Source organism: Nicotiana tabacum, chromosome 5 (assembly GCF_000715075.1).
Source record: "Nicotiana tabacum cultivar K326 chromosome 5, ASM71507v2, whole genome shotgun sequence".
Lineage (NCBI taxonomy): Eukaryota > Viridiplantae > Streptophyta > Magnoliopsida > Solanales > Solanaceae > Nicotiana > Nicotiana tabacum.
In genome coordinates this window covers 23,885,727-23,904,574 of record NC_134084.1, presented here as the reverse complement: position 1 = coordinate 23,904,574, position 18,848 = coordinate 23,885,727, and the positions used below count along the sequence as shown (strand labels likewise).

Genomic DNA, 18,848 nt, shown 5'->3' with positions numbered 1-18,848 from the left:
AGCCTCCTATAAAGTAATTTTGACTTTTCTCCTCCAATTTTTCAGAAAATTATCGTCATCGCTGACGAAGCTCCATTTTTCCACTTTCAAAATTATACTACTACTGCTACAACTAGTGGAGTATTTTTTTATTTATTAATTTTATTTTTTAAATTCCAAAATTTATTTGGATCCACAAATCATTATTCTATCATGAGACAACACTGAACACCGAATAATATATAAAGTTTGCATAGAATCTAAACACTTTTTCGCTCTCGTCCTCTCCGCAGAAAGCATCCAAAAGGTATCTCTTTTTCTCTTCCACTCGCCGTTTTGTTTGACGCTATCTTTTCCTACAAATCTGGTTACTTTATTTTTCCTATTTCTTTGGTAAGTTTTTTTTTTTAACTGATTTCTCTGTGAAGAAGTTTCAAAAAGTATACTTTTGTTTGGTTCATTTTTTGAGGTAATCTAATATCAGTTTATTACTTATGTTAATTGTATTATTAACTATGGCTGAGTAGCCGCTTCTGGGATGATTTTGGTTGATCTTTTGGACTTGAATAATATAGAAATTTGCTGTGCTTTTTTGTGATTGATATTTCTGAAGAGGTTGACTTCTACATTTCCTTCCCAAGACTTCAAATCTAGCTTAATCTTTTACCTTTTTTCTAGAAATATAGATGTTATGACTTATGTAGTTCCCATTTCAGAAATTGTCCTTTTGCTGGATTCATATTTTAAGGTGATTTACGGTATGCGTGATTATGCCTTTTAGTTTTGTTTTTAACGATGATGGTGTTCGAGCCAGCTTGTGCGCACCTCCACTATTTCACCCGGTACCTGCCACCTCCCACCCGCATAGGTACCGGGTAACTCTCTACCAAGGCAAATGGAAAGAAATTACTCCCTGTTTTTTGCCTTTGACGGGAAACTGTTTTCTATTGACCACTCGGCCACACATGTGTGATTATGCTAATTGTACTGTAAACTGTTTTCTATTGCTTAGAAGCTAGTAGGTAACTACACTACTGGGAGGATTTTTTATTTATTTGCATTTACGGATCCTTTGAACTTTTATTTGTGTTGCTTTGAGGTTACAATTACGAATCAGTTGACTTCTGCATTTTCTTTTTAAGTCTGTACATTTCAATCTAGCCTATTTTTTTTTTCCCCAAGTGATGTTAAATGCTGAAAATAAATTGATGTTGTGAGATTCCTATTTGTGTGGAAAACGAAAAGATATAGACAAATATAATTCATGAATTAACTTCTCATGTTAGGTTTGTATTGGGAAAGGTTGATCTTCGTTGAAAGATATACTCAGGGAGCAACTAATTAATGACTAGAGGTGTATTCAAGATTTTAACTAGGTGGGTGCGGAGTACATGATACCCATCACAACTCTCTAGCAATTGGTACAAATCCAGTTTAAGTATATAAGTTGTACAAAAAATTTTCAACTGCATATGCGTAATTATAGCCGAATGCAGTGGACTGGGCGTGAACCTACCTGCTGCCTGAACTCTGCATTCGCTCATGTTAATGAGTTGACCTATATCTTGCAAATAAAGCTGAAAAATTTATACTGCACTTATCATTGTCAAATTATTTCATGACTCTGAATAGGGGAAATGTGCTTGATACGCTGAGAGCAATAAGCTTATATTCTTGCAGGCCAAATACAGAGGTGATGCAGAGGTACATGATTTTCATTTGAAGGAGAGGCAGAGTACGAGAAAGTATTGGGCTTGTAGAGGGTTACACGGGGTATCATTAACAATGGTTTTCAAGCCATTGGATTGGTACTGCCAACCAGTGGCAAACGGTGTGTGGTCAAAGGCTGTCGAAAATGCCTTTGGTGCTTATACCCCATGCGGAACAAACACTCTGGTTATCTCTGTTTGTCATCTAGTCCTTTTAGCCTTGTGCTTATACCGACTATGGAAAATGACAAAAGACCTCTCAGTCCAAAGGTTCCGCTTGAGGTCAAATTACTATAACTACATGCTGGGTCTGTTAGCTGCTTATTGCACTGCTGAACCTTTGTTTAGATTGGTCATGGGAATGTCAGCCTTGAATGTAGATGGACAACCTGGTCTTGCCCCATATGAGGTAGGTCTCTTTCTATGATATAGTGTGTGCTTAGATTAAATATGCGGCTTGTGAAGCTAATATTATGAATTTTAAAATTCCTTTAAGGGTATGAGTCCGGTATGCTAGTACCTAGATAAATAGATTTTCTATCAGAGGGGACGTATACAGATATCTATGTGTGAATTTTGCCACTTCTAACTTCTTGCCATATTATCATTCTTCAGATAATTTCTTTGACTATCGAGGCTCTTGCTTGGTGCTCTATGCTGGTGATGATTGTTCTCGAGACGAAGGTATATATCCGTGAGGCCAGGTGGTCTGTTCGGTTTGGAGTAATATACAGTTTGGTAGGGGACGTGGTGATGCTTAATCTTATCCTGACTGTGAAAGAGTACTATAATGGGTATGTTGTTCCCCCACTTGGATAGTTCTTGAACTGATACAATTTATGAAGGTTTTTGCGTTTGTGTGTGTGTGTGTGTTGGGGGGGGGGGGTTTCTTATTCTGACCCTCCCCTTCCCCGCCACGCCCGCCCCCAGTTACGGTTCTTAGTGAGCGTGCTTTGTATTAGAGTTATAACTGCATCCTTAGCAAAATCTTCTGAGTCACCCATGAGTATATTTTCTCATTCATGGGCTATGATTTTATCCCCAACCCCCCACACAGAAACCCCTAACACCAAAAAGAAAAAAGAAAAAAGAAAAAAAAGAAGAATAGGGGAAATAATTAAAAGTATAAGTAAAATCTCATTGTGAGTTGAGGATGGTCCCTGCTTGTCAACAATAATTCCTTCACGGAAAAGGAAAATAAAAAAGAACAAGTCCTGAATATAAGCTGCTGCTCTAGTTCTGATGAAGGTCTTTATGGGTACAAGCTAAAAAATAGTGGGAGCTGAGCAATATCACTAGTCAATGGCTCAATGCCTGCTGTTTCCGGTTGATGTTTAGGTGGCATATCAGGGGTCATTATTTTCTTTGTAGATTTGAGTTTTAAAGCTCTTAAAATTCTGATATGAACAGATATACTCACCCGTTTGAACAATCTCATTCACATCTTTCTCTTTTCTTGCTAATCAAAGCTGTTATCTTTATCTGCAGATCAGTACTGTATTTGTACATCAGTGAGGTTGCTGTCCAGGTTTGTTGCTTTCTCATCTTTCATGTGCTCTAGAGTTCATATCATGTGAATAGTCAAGAAATGTTACTTGAGCGTATTTGTGGAGCATATGCACTAATTACATTGATTGTCTCCTTTCTCGTACAAGCCATAATGCAATAGTCATATTCCCAACTCGTTTTACCTCTTATAACTTTATCTTTAAGTCCTGGTTCTACAATAATTCCCACCATTCCGACAATAACTTTATGTTCGAGCTACCTACCCGAATCCGACCTTGGAATAAAAACAAGGGAAAGTAAGCTTAATGATTGGACTGGAGTTTGGAACTCACCGTGGAGCAAAAGTTGCTTTACCTTATTGGAGTCTTAATCTAACTTACTTTTATCTTCTTTCATTTCACAATTTTCTTTGTATTTCATGCTTCTGGAATTTTCCCAGAACAGAGAAATTTTTATTACTTCCTGTGTTTATAGTTCATGAAATATTCCTGAATTCGAAAAGATGGTAGGGTTAGTCCTTTTCTGGTCTTTGTGTTAAAAGTAAATAGTTGCATAGTGAAGAAACTCCATTTTTGTGAATGGTTTTGGTATTACTGGTGAAATAGGAAAATTTGGAATCTGTGAGTACATTAGCAGTTATTTTTCCCTCAGAATTAAAGCTTTTCTTGGTGTGTTGTGATAAATTTACTTAAAAGGGAAATAAAACACAAGTTCATCAAATAGGACCAAGAGCATGAGAGAATAAAATATGTGACTTGCAATACAACTCCTTTATGGTGTCACCAGAAGGTCCCAATACTATCAAAGTAAAGTTTTTTCCCCCTTGAAGTTGGTTATAAGCAATGAGTAGCAGACATTCTACTCATGCTACAATTGTGTGTAATTTCACAAACTATACATCTTTTTACATAGTCAAATTCTGAAGTTTGATGTGCCAAATTTAAAATTGTTATCGCTTACAATTTTTGAGTCTTTTCTTTTTGATTTGTTTCAAAAAGAACGCCACATTTTTATATTTGTTAACTTTTTATTCCAACATTCCCATTTTACCCTTAATGATTTATAGGAATGACATGACATGTCTAGGACCAAGATTCAAAGGATAATTTTGGTATGTTAAACACACTTTTCGTTAAGACCACAAGTTTCAAAAATATTCTTTGCATTCTTAAATTTCGTGCCTAGTCAAACTAAGACACATAAAATGAAATGGATGGTATATTGGATGTGGGGTATATGTTGACTAATCGGTGTTCCTTGATATTCCTTATCAGCATTGCCAATATATTGTCCCAAACCATGCAGTGACTGTTTAGTTACCAATTCTTGTGAGACTGTTTTAGGTCTCGTTCCCTACTTTTGATATAAATTGACACTTGTTGTCATTCTAAACTATTAAATAATAAAAAATTGTTCTCGATTAATTTGAATTTATGCTTGAAATTACCAAGACTTCACAGAATGATGCCATTGAATTGAAGCCCAATTTATGAATTCTCTTTACACAAACCTGGATCAAAATATTATGAAGATTGAATTGAATGAAGCTTGAAACCTAAGTTGCTCCGACATGGCAGTTTAGGTGCCGCACCCGTGTCGACACGATACTAGTATGGGTGTGGGTATGGGATCCATACCGGATCTGGTTAAACAATTTTGGGTACTTTGACCACTACATACAGAAAAATTCGAGACGAGATACAATTTGATTCCCGAAATCAGAACCAAAACTAGAGTAAATTTGAAGGAAATAGCATATTTTATCTAAGAAATCAATCATTTACACAAAACTTCTCATAATTTAGAGATATTTTTATGTTTTTAAATTATTTTTAGCTGGATCCCCGCACCCGTATCCGTGCTACGATCCGTATCTCCGAATCTTAGGATTTACATCTAGAAGGATCCGACCTCTAGATATGCACCCGTGTCGAACACCCTCACCCGTGTTGGAGCAACTTAGTTGAAAACTAGAGGAGACAAATCCATCATTCCATGTAGGCACTCTATGTTTGGAGTGCGCTGTGTCTATCCCTGAGGCTAAATAGATAATTCAACTTTTCATTAGTAAGATAGTGTAGTCATTTTTTAAGCATGGGATTGACTCAATATTTGATTGCCAATTTGCACTCTTGAAGTTAAGGGCACATTCTTATGAGGGAATTATTGGATCGCATGGTTTTAACTTTTAAGTAAAGGATTAAGCGGAGTCCAGTCTTATTGTTTCTTATGTGTAGGTATTGTTTGGATTGTTGCTGCTGTTTTATATTCCTAATATGGATCCTTATCCCGGCTACTCCCCACTTCGAAGTGAATCTTTTGATGACACTGCATATGAAGAACTTCCTGGAGCAGAGCAGATTTGTCCGGAGAGGCATGTCAACATATTTGCAAGTATGTGACTAGATAATTTTTTTAAGCACTTAATAATTTAGGTTTTAACGTCCTTCATAAGTTTAATTATGACATGAGCACAGATTTCGGCTGATATGGAATTCAGTTACTTCCCAACTGGGGCCAGATCCTGGTAACTTGAGTACTTGACCAAATCACTGATGCATCATATTTATGAAAAATAACATCCGTCTAGTAATGTGATATCTATCTATGGATGTATATGTCCACCTATGAACTTCAGCACACTTGCGTCTCGTTGATAAATTCTACTTTGACCTCTTCATTTCTTATTTCTTTGGTGAGAGGGGGTATGGGGAGTTTTAAATTAGTGTTTGGTCTGATGGGAGACTACAAATATGTTATTAGCTCCCAAATTGGTAGTTTCATCATGCACAGATGTCTATTCATATGGGCAAACATTAGCTTCCAAGTGTAGAAAGAGTTGGATATAAGATTGGCACAGACAAAGGGACGGTGAACAAGTTGGAGGAAGGAGACACTTAAAAGGGTAAGCAAAGTAAATATGGAGAATTCTAGGACTTCTACAATCCCAGATTGATTAAGGAAAGAACTTTACATAACAGTTCTTGCAGAAGGAAAAGCTGGTGTGTAAATCCATGCCTGTGGACTGTGGTGCCAACAAGCCGTGTCTTTCAAAAGTTTAAGTATTACTTTTCTCCAAAGATGGTTCCTGGGGCATCAAAGTTCCACTTATATGGGGAACTCTTTTTTTAGTATGTCCTTCCTGGTAATACAATTGGTGTACCTGATGGTAACGTAGTTAGTCAGAGATGGCCGAAAATCCATAAAAATTTTGAATTTGGTGGAGTCGATGCCATCCAGGTTCAAAGGTTGGCTTTAATTTTTTTAAAGAGTTAGACACAAATATGCTTGTACAGGTAATAAAATCAAAGGTTGGCTTTAATTTGTGTATTGCTGAAGGAAGCTACAAGCTTGCTTTGGATGGGTTTGTGGAAGGGGATAATGTAAGGGAAGTTCATCTTCTCAAATTCAGTAACTTTGAAGTGGGGGGGGGGGGGGGGTAACCGCATTCACACTTGGTTCGATGTATGTGGTTTGGCAACTTTGAAGATTCGTGCCCTTGGATCTCTGTGATCATGCATCTGTTATTCCTTGCGTTATTGGAAAGAAGAGTATGCTATGGAAAAGGTCTAAGAGGAAGATGCTCGAAGCCAAATCTTTTTTATGCATGCATTTTCAAAGCAGGTCACCCAAGATGTATATGGAATTCCATCTGGAAACAGGGGCCAATGGATGTTTCTTTTTGTAATGGGCTACCAGAAATGGTTGTAGCAAATATCTAAGTAAGAAGAGGACTGTCGTGAGCTGGCGCTTTATGTGTAAATTCACTATGAAGATATAGAGTATTTGCTTTGGTACTCTGCAGATGTACAAATGAATTGTAGATTTTTCTTTTTCTTATTCAGTATAGCAGGGTATTGTATTCTTCTTACTCTGGTGAGTGGAGGTTGAAGAAGATAGAAGATAGAAGATAGAAGATAGAAGATAGAAGATAGAAGATAGAAGTAAGGAAGCATGGAAAGTAGGCCTACCCTTTGCGCTTAATGGTTAGTTCGGAAAGGGAAGAGCAACGAGGTTCTAAAGCTGTCGACAGTTTCTCCATAGAGTGTGAAGAGTTACTTTGTATTTTAATAGTTAGATTCTTCTGAAGCTCTCAGCTAAATCAATGTAGTATAAAGCTTTTGATTCCATCTTGGTGTGCCTATTGATGAAATTACCTTAACTTTTTTAAGAAAGAAAAGTATTCGCGAAATAACTTGTTCAGGAGAGGAGAAATTAATAGCATATCTGTAATCAATTATTTTCCTTTTGATCAGCATCCAGCTGCAAGGGACCTGATATTTGCCACTCACTTTCTTATGCAGAAATTACTTTTTCATGGATGAATCCTCTTATGCAACTTGGTTATAAAAGACCATTAACAGAAAAGGATGTGTGGAAACTGGATACTTGGGATCGCACTGAAACTCTGAACAACTCGTAAGTGTGCTCCCTTCCTTCTTCTTTTCATCATTTAAGATTTAGTTTAAATCCCAGAAAGTGACTACCTTATTGGGGAAAAGAAAGTCAAAACCGAATTTGGTGAAGCAGATATATTAACATTCTGATAAACTATTTAGGTTTCAAAAGAGTTGGGCAGAGGAGGCTCAAAGACCTAAACCATGGCTTTTAAGAGCTTTAAACCGTAGTCTTGGTGGAAGGTAAAAATGTTTGCCTATGTTTCATACTTCTGTTTTGCTGATTTTTCATACCAAAGATATACATTGCTCGATCAGTTGATATTTGTTGTTACTAAACATTTTTCCATCTTTCTATGTTTGCAGGTTTTGGTGGGGAGGCTTCTGGAAGGTAGTTGATTTCACCTGTTACATCTTAGCTGGTTATTAATAGTTCTTGAATTAATCAGATCATAATCAGAATGCATCACGTAAAAGCTTTATGCTTGATCTTTAATTTATGTTACAAGTTTAAGGAAGTGGACAAGCTTGCTCTTTGTACTTAGAAGGCTCACTTCTGGAACCATATTCGTATCTTCTCGTTATTAGATTGAAGTCTAGAATATGTTGCATGATTGAATATTGGCATATGCGTATATACTAGTAACTGTTCCTTTCATCGTCAATGGAAACTGATGTCCAGAAGTACACTATATGTGAAGCATAGTGTCATTAGGTATGCTTTCTGAAACTACCCGCAGAAGTTGCAGGTCTTAGAGAGAGAGAAAGGAAGAAAGAGAGTTAAAGATGTAGAGGGAGAGGGGGAGATATAGTTAGATAGAGAGAGGGGTTCTTATATATCATGATTGCTCGGCTTTACATGGGAGCACTTGTAGATGTTTACGAGAGTTTTGGACTTTTACCACCTCTTAAGAGTGGTCTGTTTGTCAAAAAACCTTCTTTCTGAAAGTTCTGCTTCAGATGGGAAGTTGACATATCTGTATCCATAATGAATTTATGCAAGTTTTAAGTAGTAAAATGAAACAGGCTGAATGGGGCCAAATGGATATAGAGGATTCTATAGCCAACTCTGAACTAGTTTGGAGGATAAGCTCTTATTGCTATTTAGATGTATGTAGAAGTTTGCATTGCTTGCATCAATAATATGGAGATGTATTCACGTGCGCACATGTATAAATTTATGTATGCAGCACACATTCATAGTTCTATATCTGTACATTTCTTTTTTCCCTTCTCTCTTCTACCTTACATAACTTTTTACTTTCTGAAATACGTGTATAAGATAAATGTGTTTTAGTTAATTTGACTTTGTAAACACCAAAGTTTAGGCATGTGTTGTCTTACAAATTTTATGTTTTATCTACCGGAAGTACTATAAGGCATACTGAAGACATGTTTTTGAAGTAACATTTGTTTTCTTATATCATGAGTATTTAGTTGAAATAACAAATTTGTAACTTCTCTATGTTTCTTTTCCAACATGTAGATTGGAAATGATGCTTCCCAGTTCATTGGACCACTTATTCTAAACCAACTCTTACAGGTAAAAAGCAATTGCAGTATTGCACATTCTGTAAATTGATGCTTGTAAGGACTTTTATTCAGACCGCATTTGTGTCCTGAAAAAATGATGGTTTACCAATATCTTCTGGCATCTTAATTTATTTTATACTTGCTTTGATGGCTAGAGTAGTTGTGGATCGGTGATGAGGTTTTTGTAACTCCCAACTAGTTTTAGGTACCTTCTTCCTTTTGTCCTTTTATACCTGCACCTGTAAACTTCTTAAAATGATCTCCACCAAAATTATCATTTATTGGCCTTTGGAATGCAGCAGTAAGTACATAGTTTTTCTTTTTGACAAGAAAAGTGGGATAAAGGTTGCAACCTAGATGATAGGATACGAAAGGAGCACAATTATAGTTTTTAGTTGGTGCTTCATGTATTTGAGGCAAGTAGGGATGTGGTAAGGAATAAGGATATCCTTATCTTTTTCTGATCATGCAGCAGGCCTGTTGTGAGGTGTGGTTCCATATTGGTTTTTATTTGGAACTTTATATGGAGGAGTTTGGAAAAGTTTTGAAGGGATTAGCAACTTTCCTGAAGCCTAAGACTACCATTTGGTTATTGTTATTTTGGTAACCATCATTGCCATTAGCTTCTCTTTTGCTTTGGTTGAGTACAAATCTTATTTTATATGCTTATAAAAAAATCTTAATTTATACTCTCTGAATTGCAAGTCATCTGGTTTGTATTTGATATGCATCGTTGCATCCTTGGTGCCACACCAAGATGAATTAATATTTATCCAAAAGTAGTGATATTTCTTATTCATTGTTTACATTTCTCTGATGTGCATAATTAGGTTAACAAAGTCAATTGTGATCGTGATGTGAAAATTACCCTTTAAAAGTGGTAGTTTTCAATACAAATAATGTCCATGCTTGACATCATAATGTTTGGAGATGATCTGATAATGGCTTGTTAGAATTCCTTCCATTTGATTTCACTCTTGTTCTTTTATCTTTTAAAATTTTCTGACATCTGATCATTATCTCTTTTATCTCCATCCAACAGTCTATGCAACGAGGTGATCCAGCATGGATAGGCTACATCTATGCATTCACGATTTTTGTTGGAGTGGTATGAATTCTATGCCAACCTGTGAATACCAAGATACTATAGTCTGGTCTCTCTGTATTTGACTATTTCAGAAAATGTCTTCAGCCTGCTTGCATATTGGACTAACTCTGAAAAACCAAATCTTACGCAGTGGTTACGTCAAATTGAATTGGCATGCATAAAGGTCCTAGTACCTATGTTTGGTGAACCTATAGTGGACATTGATATGTAGCTGCTATATGTTTGAGGCCTTTTTGGTCTGACTGAAGAAAATTTATGCAATTAGCTGGAGGCCATATATTTAATCTCTCTCTCTCTCAACACCCCCCCCCCCACACACACAAAAGAAATATTCTTTTTGACATATATAAAATCTGCCTTTTCTTCCCTTTTTCTAATTTAACATTAGTGTTCTTTTCGCCTATTCCTGTGACACCTACTGAGAGTGTGATTAGAACCTTATAGTTTTTTCTTTTCAATAAACTTTAATTAACTTTCTTCCACCATTGGCCTCTGGCTGGCTCTGTTTGATATGCAACTGTGAAACTGACATTATTTAAGCACAAATTCTCTTCTAGGTGTTTGGAGTTCTGTGTGAAGCTCAGTATTTTCAGAATGTCATGCGTGTTGGATTTCGCCTCAGATCTACTTTGGTAATTCAGATTCTTTCTATATTCTATCGTCCTCTCTTCTTTCTAGTGTTTGTCCAAGCCTCCTAGATTACATTTAGAGGTGACATAAATTTCTGTAATGTTGGGATTATGTAATACAATGGGTATATATCACCAACCTTCTTCATCCTCTTTTTTTCCTTTTTCTGTGTTCGCTTATGTATGAACTACAATTTCTATTGATAGCTGATATTTCTCTATGAGGTTTATTCTTCTCCCTTTCTGTTTTATCCTAACATGCATGACTTGGATCTCAGGTTTGTCTTATTTTTAATAGCTATCAGGAGTCGTTTGAATCGCTGGCTCCTGTACTTGTAATTATGTTTTGGCCATAGTCCTTGTTTTTTTGCATTAATTTTCATGACAATAATCATCCTGCTGGATAGAATATTTTACGATCACCTAACACAAAATATATATAGGTATATGTTAGCAGCCGGGAATTTCTTTTACCCGTTAAAACCAAATTATGTATGCTCAATTTTGCTAGTTCTACACTTGCATTGCAGAAGGGCCGGAGATCAATTATTACACTAACCATTAAATTTGATTCATATTGGAAATACTTTGTTAGGTTGTCTGTTAAAACTCTCTTTTGAGTGACTATTGATATGAGTCAAAGTGATTTCGTAATTTGACTTGTATTTGTGCATTGTCGTGTTTATTGTTTTTAAGTTATTCTGTGGAGTTAGTTTAGCTGCTCGTAGCTTCTTGTAGGCTCTGTATATGTTCAGCTCCATCAGTCTCTGTCCTTGCTGGTATATAAAGCTCATCAACTATTTAACTTTATAAATCATTGTTGATTCACTGATGGTACGATTATGTTATGTTTTAACCCCAATTGCTTTTGTAGGTTGCAGCAGTTTTCCGGAAGTCTTTGAGGTTAACCCATGAAAGTCGTAAAAAGTTTGCATCAGGAAAGATAACCAATTTGATGACAACAGATTCGGAAGCACTTCAGGCATGTCGGTTGCATTACTGCTGATATTATTTAGTTCTGCAATCTTCTACAAGTTGAATATTCTATAGCATTACTTTCTTCGCTTGATGAAGAGATTTTGCTGATTTAAGGAATGGATTCCTCCTATTGATATGCCCATTTCTGAACCATACTTGTATCATAAGATACATAACATCATTAAAAAGGATGCGTGGAAAAAATGCTTAGGAATGGACAATCATTGCTTATTAATGAGAGACCAAACACATGCTAGAAGCCCCAATTTTAATAAGATAATGTAGAAAATTCGAGTTACAACAGTGCAACAAAAGGATAATGACAATTAAACTAAAGACTTTAAAGTAATTTTGTTTTCATCTCACTATCAATATCACCGTCATATCCTGCATGAACCAACCTGAATCAGATGCTATCCAACAAAATTCAGAATCCTGAACGTATTATACAAGGGTCGCAGAATAGTTATTTGTATCACAAGATACAATTGAATTTACGCACTAAATACATAAGGTCATAAGATATATGGCACCGAAGACTTGCATCGAATTGTATCTTAAGATACTGACTACTTTGGTTGGGCTATCTGGTATGTAATTTTCTAGATTGCAGACTTGATGATAACTCTCCTTCGGGAGCATAAAAGGTTGACCGAATACATTGGTGAAAATACTGTGCTTAAGATAAAAGAATCAGATCCATATGTCGGGGCCATATTAGGATATATAAATTTATAAAATTCCCTTCATGAAAAGTTAACATCTTGAGATGAAATGGTACCCACCATTCTACAGAACATAGTATTATTACTATTTGATGCATTTTCGTAGCACCAGTGAATGACTTTTTTTTTTTTCAGAAAGAAGAAGAAAAACTGAATCAGTCAGTGATGTTCATTGAAATAGAGCAAATATTGGAAATTCTAAAACAACTTTCACCAATTCCAACTTACAGAACAACCAATAGTAGTATAAACTCTGTCCTCTATAGGAGACCACACTAATTACACCAAAGTAGAGCCCCCACACACCAAAAAAAAAAAAGCTAAAGAAAAACCCATATCCCTTATCAACCATAGTAATCATTCTTGTCCTTATCTTGACAGCAAGACTTTTGCAGCGGAAACAAAAGCCGGAACCAATTATCCCCTTAACCCCCAAAACCATAGAAAGTCCTACTGTCTCTTGATCGCATACACAACAATCCATAGAAGTCACCATCTTCCTACGAGCATGCTCGATATAGGTAACAGCATTATGAATCACATTCTCTAGAAAACACACGTGTATCCTCATAGATAAGCCCACTGATACGGTTCACTCCTCTACGAACCAAATGCCTAATGGCCGCCTTTGTGATAGCTTGAATGTTATCATGGAGGACCTTACAATATCGTTTTGCTCCTTCCTTTGAAATCCTTCCCCCCCTTCCCACGACCTAACATTTTGATCAACCACTAATTCTCTGCAATTGGAAGCTTCTGAATCTCGAAGAGTACCAGAGATGGCATTGAACGACCTTTTTACAAAACGGAAGCATTATTCTATGAATTTCTCAGTGCCTAGATTAATTAAAATCCTGTTTAAAAAATCTTTTTTAGATGTAATTTTTGCTGTGTTGACGTTGGTGCCTTTTTTTATTTCTCCAGCAAATATGTCAGTCACTTCATACTATTTGGTCAGCTCCTCTTCGAATTACCGTTGCATTGGTTCTTCTTTACCAGCAATTGGGGGTAGCAGCACTTCTTGGTGCACTTATGTTGGTTCTTATGTTTCCAGTACAGGTAAGAAGCTTTTCTCTTCCTCTTCTCACTTTAAAACTTTTATACAATTTTCTTGAATATATTTCCTCTTTTTTGTTATATACCTGATAATGGAATCTACTGCTTGCTTGAGGAAGAGCACTTTCGAGCAACAAGAAGAAAGGGAGTTGTTTCTGTAATTAAAGGCAAATGCTTTTACGCCAAGTTCTTTTGGAGCTAGTGGTTATGCTAATAGAATTATCCAAAATGGTTTTAATTCAATTAACAAATACAAGATTTTTCTTGATGAGGTTAATAAATATAATTATATAATATGGAAGACTGCTAATACAAGTTGTATAAAGATGATAGAGAATCTTAAACAACATGGGTCGTTATGAAATCATGACTGGAGTATGACATGTGCTCCTAAAGTACATGAGTAAAATCATTTAAGTAATGGTAGTTACTTTTAAGGCACACACATGTTTGTAACAGCTGGAGTATCACATGTGCTCCAGAAAACTGGTCTGATGCAACCCTATGCAGTATAAAAAGAAGGTTCTCATATGAGTACTTGATGTTGAGGGTAATTACTTGTGGTTATCATTATCCCTCAATAATCCCAAAAAAGTAAATTATTGAGGGATAGCGATAGCCACAAATAACCATTATATGTTCCATTTTGACTGGAATCAAAGGTGCTGTTTGGTTTTGATGGATTTTTTGTTTTGGAGTATTCAAGAAGTGAAGAATTTCCTTTTCTTTATTTCTTTTTTTTTTTTTGGGGGGGGGGGAGGGAGGGGGGTGTTGTTATGCAGATATAGAACATCCATTAGCATAACCTGTGCACTAGTATATCCATTACCTGGACTTTGGAAACTTTTACCCATAATTTCACTGGTAAAGGATTCACCTGCCTAATGTCGCTTCAGGGGAGACTGCATAGAGTTTGGGTATCAAACTATTTATTCTGTGAAGTCAGTGTCCATTTTCCCCATGTGGTTGTGTTGACACTGTTTTCTTTTTCTACTTGTTTCATTTTTTTGTCTGCTTAGAGTGTGCACAGCTATTCTTAATATCTTCCATTCTCATGTCACAGGAGTCTCTTGCTTAAATAAGTTACTGTTGCTATTGTCTTAATGAAAAAATATTTGGGTTATGCAGACATATGTTATAAGCAAGATGCAGAAACTGACAAAAGAAGGATTACAGCGAACAGACAAGAGAATTGGTCTCATGAATGAAGTATTGGCTGCGATGGACACAGTAAAGTATAGTTCATTCGCAGAAGCATGCTTGTAACCCCTAAATATACTACCCAGCTTAATGATTTGTGACTCTAGTGATATGTATTTTTCAGATCTTATGCATGGGAGAATAGTTTCCAATCTAAGGTTCAGGGTGTTCGGAATGACGAGCTGACTTGGTATAGGAAAGCACAATTACTAGCAGCGGTATGTTATGTTACCAGAAGCATGAATTGTGTTTTTCTGGAAGGAAATGTTATTGTTCCTTCCGTGGATGTCAAAACAAAGTTGCATTATATTGTATTGGCGCAAGAATAAAGCTTGAATCAATTTTACTAACTCTCATGCCCCTAACCTAAGACCATACACATACACATTTATATATATGGACAAGACTGCATGAATGAAAACAGTTTGCTTCACCTTGTCTTATGCGGGACCGCGGGCAGAAAGAAAGGACACCAATGCTGCAATATAAAATTTACTTGTCGTTCTTGTTTTTTCCTTCATTTTTTCCTCTTGGCCTGACTTTGATATCCTCTTCATTTTTATCTGTTTCAGTTGAATAGCTTCATTCTGAACAGTATTCCTGTTGTGGTGATTGTCATCTCATTTGGGGTATTCTCGTTACTTGGAGGAGATCTAACACCAGCAAGGGCATTTACATCTTTATCCTTGTTCGCGGTGTTGCGTTTTCCGCTTTTCATGCTTCCTAATATAATAACACAGGTTTCAAATGTTTCTTCACAATCTCATATGCTGATAATAAATAGCTTTACTGCCTATTTCAATTGTTGAAGAACCCTCAATTTGCTGATATCTGTCTTTGAAGAATCGGTGTTGTAGCATTTATTCTAGGCTGTTAGAGAGAAGAAAGATTACTTCCTCGGAAGTTCATTAGTCTTGCTTGAGTATTGTTTCATTTTCTAATTGACACTTGACAGTCAAATGTCTCACCTAACCACTCTCCCCAGGAAAAATAAAGAAAATGAGGAAAAGGAAACAAATTCATTATCATTTCTAACCATCTGAGTTGAAGGTAATAGCTAGAATTAGTCAGCAGTGATGACATTATCAGATACTAAAATTTTGTGGTGAGGTGAATAACATTTAAGTGTGTTCATTCTTGTATAACTGTCACAATATCCTTAAGTCTATTTCATTGCCGGAGCATGTGACATTCAGTTTCTGGACAGGTGGATTCAGCATTTCAATATTAGCACATCCTAAGCAGAATCTTAGGGCCTGTTCTCTTTGATTATTATTTCGTTTCTGATTAAATCAATGTTGTTAATCTGGTTATCATGTGAGAAAATTACTTTCTAAAGTAATATATTTCTCCAGTTAAAGTGATTATTTTTAATCACATCAGCATCCCCCAGATGCAACAAATATGTCATTTTGAAAACTCGCTAGAATGGCCAATTTGTCTATATTTATTCTTCCTTATCACCCAAAGTTGGCTTGTTAAATATGCCACCTCCTATTTCTTGACTTTTAACTTTTTATTCTGTAAAATTTCTTGATTTTAATTTTTTGACAATGTCAATTATTTTCTATTTTACTCAAGAAGCATTGTGGTGGATAATATATGGTATGCACTTTGTACCTCAAAAAGGAAAAAGTTATAAGCACGTCATTAAGTCTCAGGTCCGGAGTTTTACCGTTAAAGTAAAACATTCCATGCATTTTGAGAAAAAAGAGACTAGCATCTTTTTTCCCTTTTCCTCCTTTTTTTTTTTAAAATTTCTATGTGAGCAAGAGAACATAATCTATCTATGGGATCTTCTTTCATTCTGCTGTTTTGCTTAACTTACATGGTTGCACCTATTTTCTGCTGTTGCAGGTTGTTAACGCAAACGTATCGTTGAAACGTCTAGAAGAGCTTCTCTTAGCAGAAGAAAGAATACTTCTACCCAATCCACCTCTTGAGCCTGGACTTCCAGCCATTTCAATCAAGAATGGATGCTTTTCATGGGAATCAAAGGTTTGCACATTAGTCGATATCTTCTTTTGCCAGAATAAGTACACTTAGCCATGCAAACATAAATGCGGTAGCCTTTAGCCTCCTCTTACGTTTTTATATAAACAGAAGTGGGTAAAGGCATAACATATACTTATCAGAAGGGAAAAAAGAACAGTTAAAGTTTATGTAGATATGCATTTGTCATTAATAGGTAAACCTCCCTCTTTTCCTTTTTTCTTGTTTCATTTCACTCGTTAAAGAATCTGTTCATAAATGAGAAATCCCATCCTTTTCAGGAAACCTTATATATCTTGCATATTTATTATTGCTTTCCAGAAAGATTCTTCTCCAGGTAGTTTAATTCTTTCTTCTCTTTAAAAGTGTACTCGGACCTCAACTTTTTACTGCCACAATTTTGATTACTTGGTAGCACGTTACATATTAATGATGAATTTGGTTTCTGTCATTATTTGGGGCACAAATAACTGTGAAAGTAATCTGTGGTCTAAAACTTGGTACTGTAGTCCCTTGAAAGGGATCTGGTATGCTTGGGTAGTGATGCAAATGGAGTATGCTTGAGCAGATAGCTTGTTGCTTTGTGATTAAACCATAGTTTCCTAAGAGAAAGGACAGTGATGCTATATTTTACCACATTAGTTGGGTGCAGGATATTTGGATGGCCCCAGTTTAGTGTGGTCTTATCTCACATCTGCTAAGCATAGGAAATTTGAATTATGTAACTGTACGATTTATGTACAATTTGTTGCATAATTATTTGACAAACTAGGATGCGGCTAGTGGAATGAATAATTTGCGCCGACAGGCTTAGAAATATTTTAGCCTAGTATGAGGGGTTGTGTTGGCAGCTAATGGTACCTCTGCTAGGTTCTTGGAAAATCTCTGAATCCACCATAGTCATCTTTCAATTCTTCTCTTATGTCTATATCGTTTCTCAGAAGGTTGTCATGCTCCTACTTCAACTTATGTCTGAAGGAATTTCTATGTTAAGAGTATTTTCATTTTTGAGGAATCTGAAAGACATAGAAGCTGAAGAACTTGCATTTTTGTTGGTTCTTTTTCGAGCTTCTATTTGTCATCATCTGGTTATTAGGTTGGACTTTGGACTACTTGGTTTATTAATTTATAAATCTTTTTAGCTGGTCTCTCTTTTGTATCTAGAGCATTTCTTTTGGGTTCATTTGTCACTTGATTGATGTAGTGTGTGTAGACAGAACAATGTCACTTACTCCCAGCTGATCCAAAAATGCCTCTTTGCAAGAGATGTATGGTGGAGAATATTCCTAAATCGAGGAACAATACATATTTGCAGCAGCTCTGAGGAATCAGTTCTTGTAATATTTTGGTTCTGGGAATAACTATCATGATCCCTTGGAAGTGCTCTAAGTGTACTTTTGGCTTGAAAAAACATTCTATAATCTTCCACAGCCATTGAAGTGCTGATTTATTTTGTATAACTTGCTATGGAGTGTATGGTTTAGAACACAATCTCCAGCTGTCCTGACCTACAAAAGTGTTGAGCAGCTTATTGGATTGAGTTGCTAAGTTCCTTTTAGGATTTCTTCTGGAGTTCTCTTCTGCTTCTATCTTTATCAATCAAAAAGTGTAGAAGTTTCTATTTATGAAGAAAAAAGAAAAAATAATCAAATAAAGAAAAACAGATACACTTTTAATAAAGAAGGCGGCTCTTAAATACCTTGTTCCTGTTTAATCTTCTATGCAGTTGCTAATTTTGGAAATTAATGGGCTTGTCAATTCTTTTCAAGGCATACAGGAGCTGGGAAACTCAGCTTTTATCTTGATGTGCAGGTAGAGAAACCAACATTGTCAAATATCAACTTGGATATCCCAATTGGTAGTTTAGTAGCTGTTGTAGGGGGCACTGGAGAAGGAAAGACATCGCTAATCTCAGCAATGCTTGGAGAGGTTCCTTCCGTTTCGGATTCAATGGTTGTCATAAGGGGAACAGTTGCTTATGTACCGCAAGTTTCATGGATTTTTAATGCAACAGTAAGTAACCATGTTTATTC

General features: G+C 36.0%; 1 protein-coding gene across 5 annotated transcripts in view; it reads left to right on the top strand.

Annotated features, from left to right (window-relative positions):
* The window catches only part of LOC107803519 (ABC transporter C family member 2-like), a 32,741-nt gene continuing 13,893 nt past the window's right edge, over positions 1 to 18,848 (top strand). The window contains exons 1-19 of one of the 5 annotated variants that reach the window (XM_075253429.1): positions 259 to 286; positions 1,266 to 1,355; positions 1,660 to 2,097; positions 2,304 to 2,482; positions 3,177 to 3,216; positions 5,435 to 5,591; positions 7,502 to 7,616; positions 7,757 to 7,837; positions 7,961 to 7,985; positions 9,081 to 9,137; positions 10,170 to 10,235; positions 10,793 to 10,867; positions 11,739 to 11,846; positions 13,492 to 13,626; positions 14,752 to 14,858; positions 14,948 to 15,041; positions 15,396 to 15,563; positions 16,681 to 16,821; positions 18,628 to 18,828. In XM_075253429.1, coding sequence (XP_075109530.1) covers positions 1,765 to 2,097; positions 2,304 to 2,482; positions 3,177 to 3,216; positions 5,435 to 5,591; positions 7,502 to 7,616; positions 7,757 to 7,837; positions 7,961 to 7,985; positions 9,081 to 9,137; positions 10,170 to 10,235; positions 10,793 to 10,867; positions 11,739 to 11,846; positions 13,492 to 13,626; positions 14,752 to 14,858; positions 14,948 to 15,041; positions 15,396 to 15,563; positions 16,681 to 16,821; positions 18,628 to 18,828 — 2,082 coding nt within the window. In that variant the 5' untranslated portion in view covers positions 259 to 286; positions 1,266 to 1,355; positions 1,660 to 1,764. The other 4 variants (XM_075253430.1, XM_075253428.1, XM_075253432.1 and 1 more) reach the window with 4 other exon arrangements.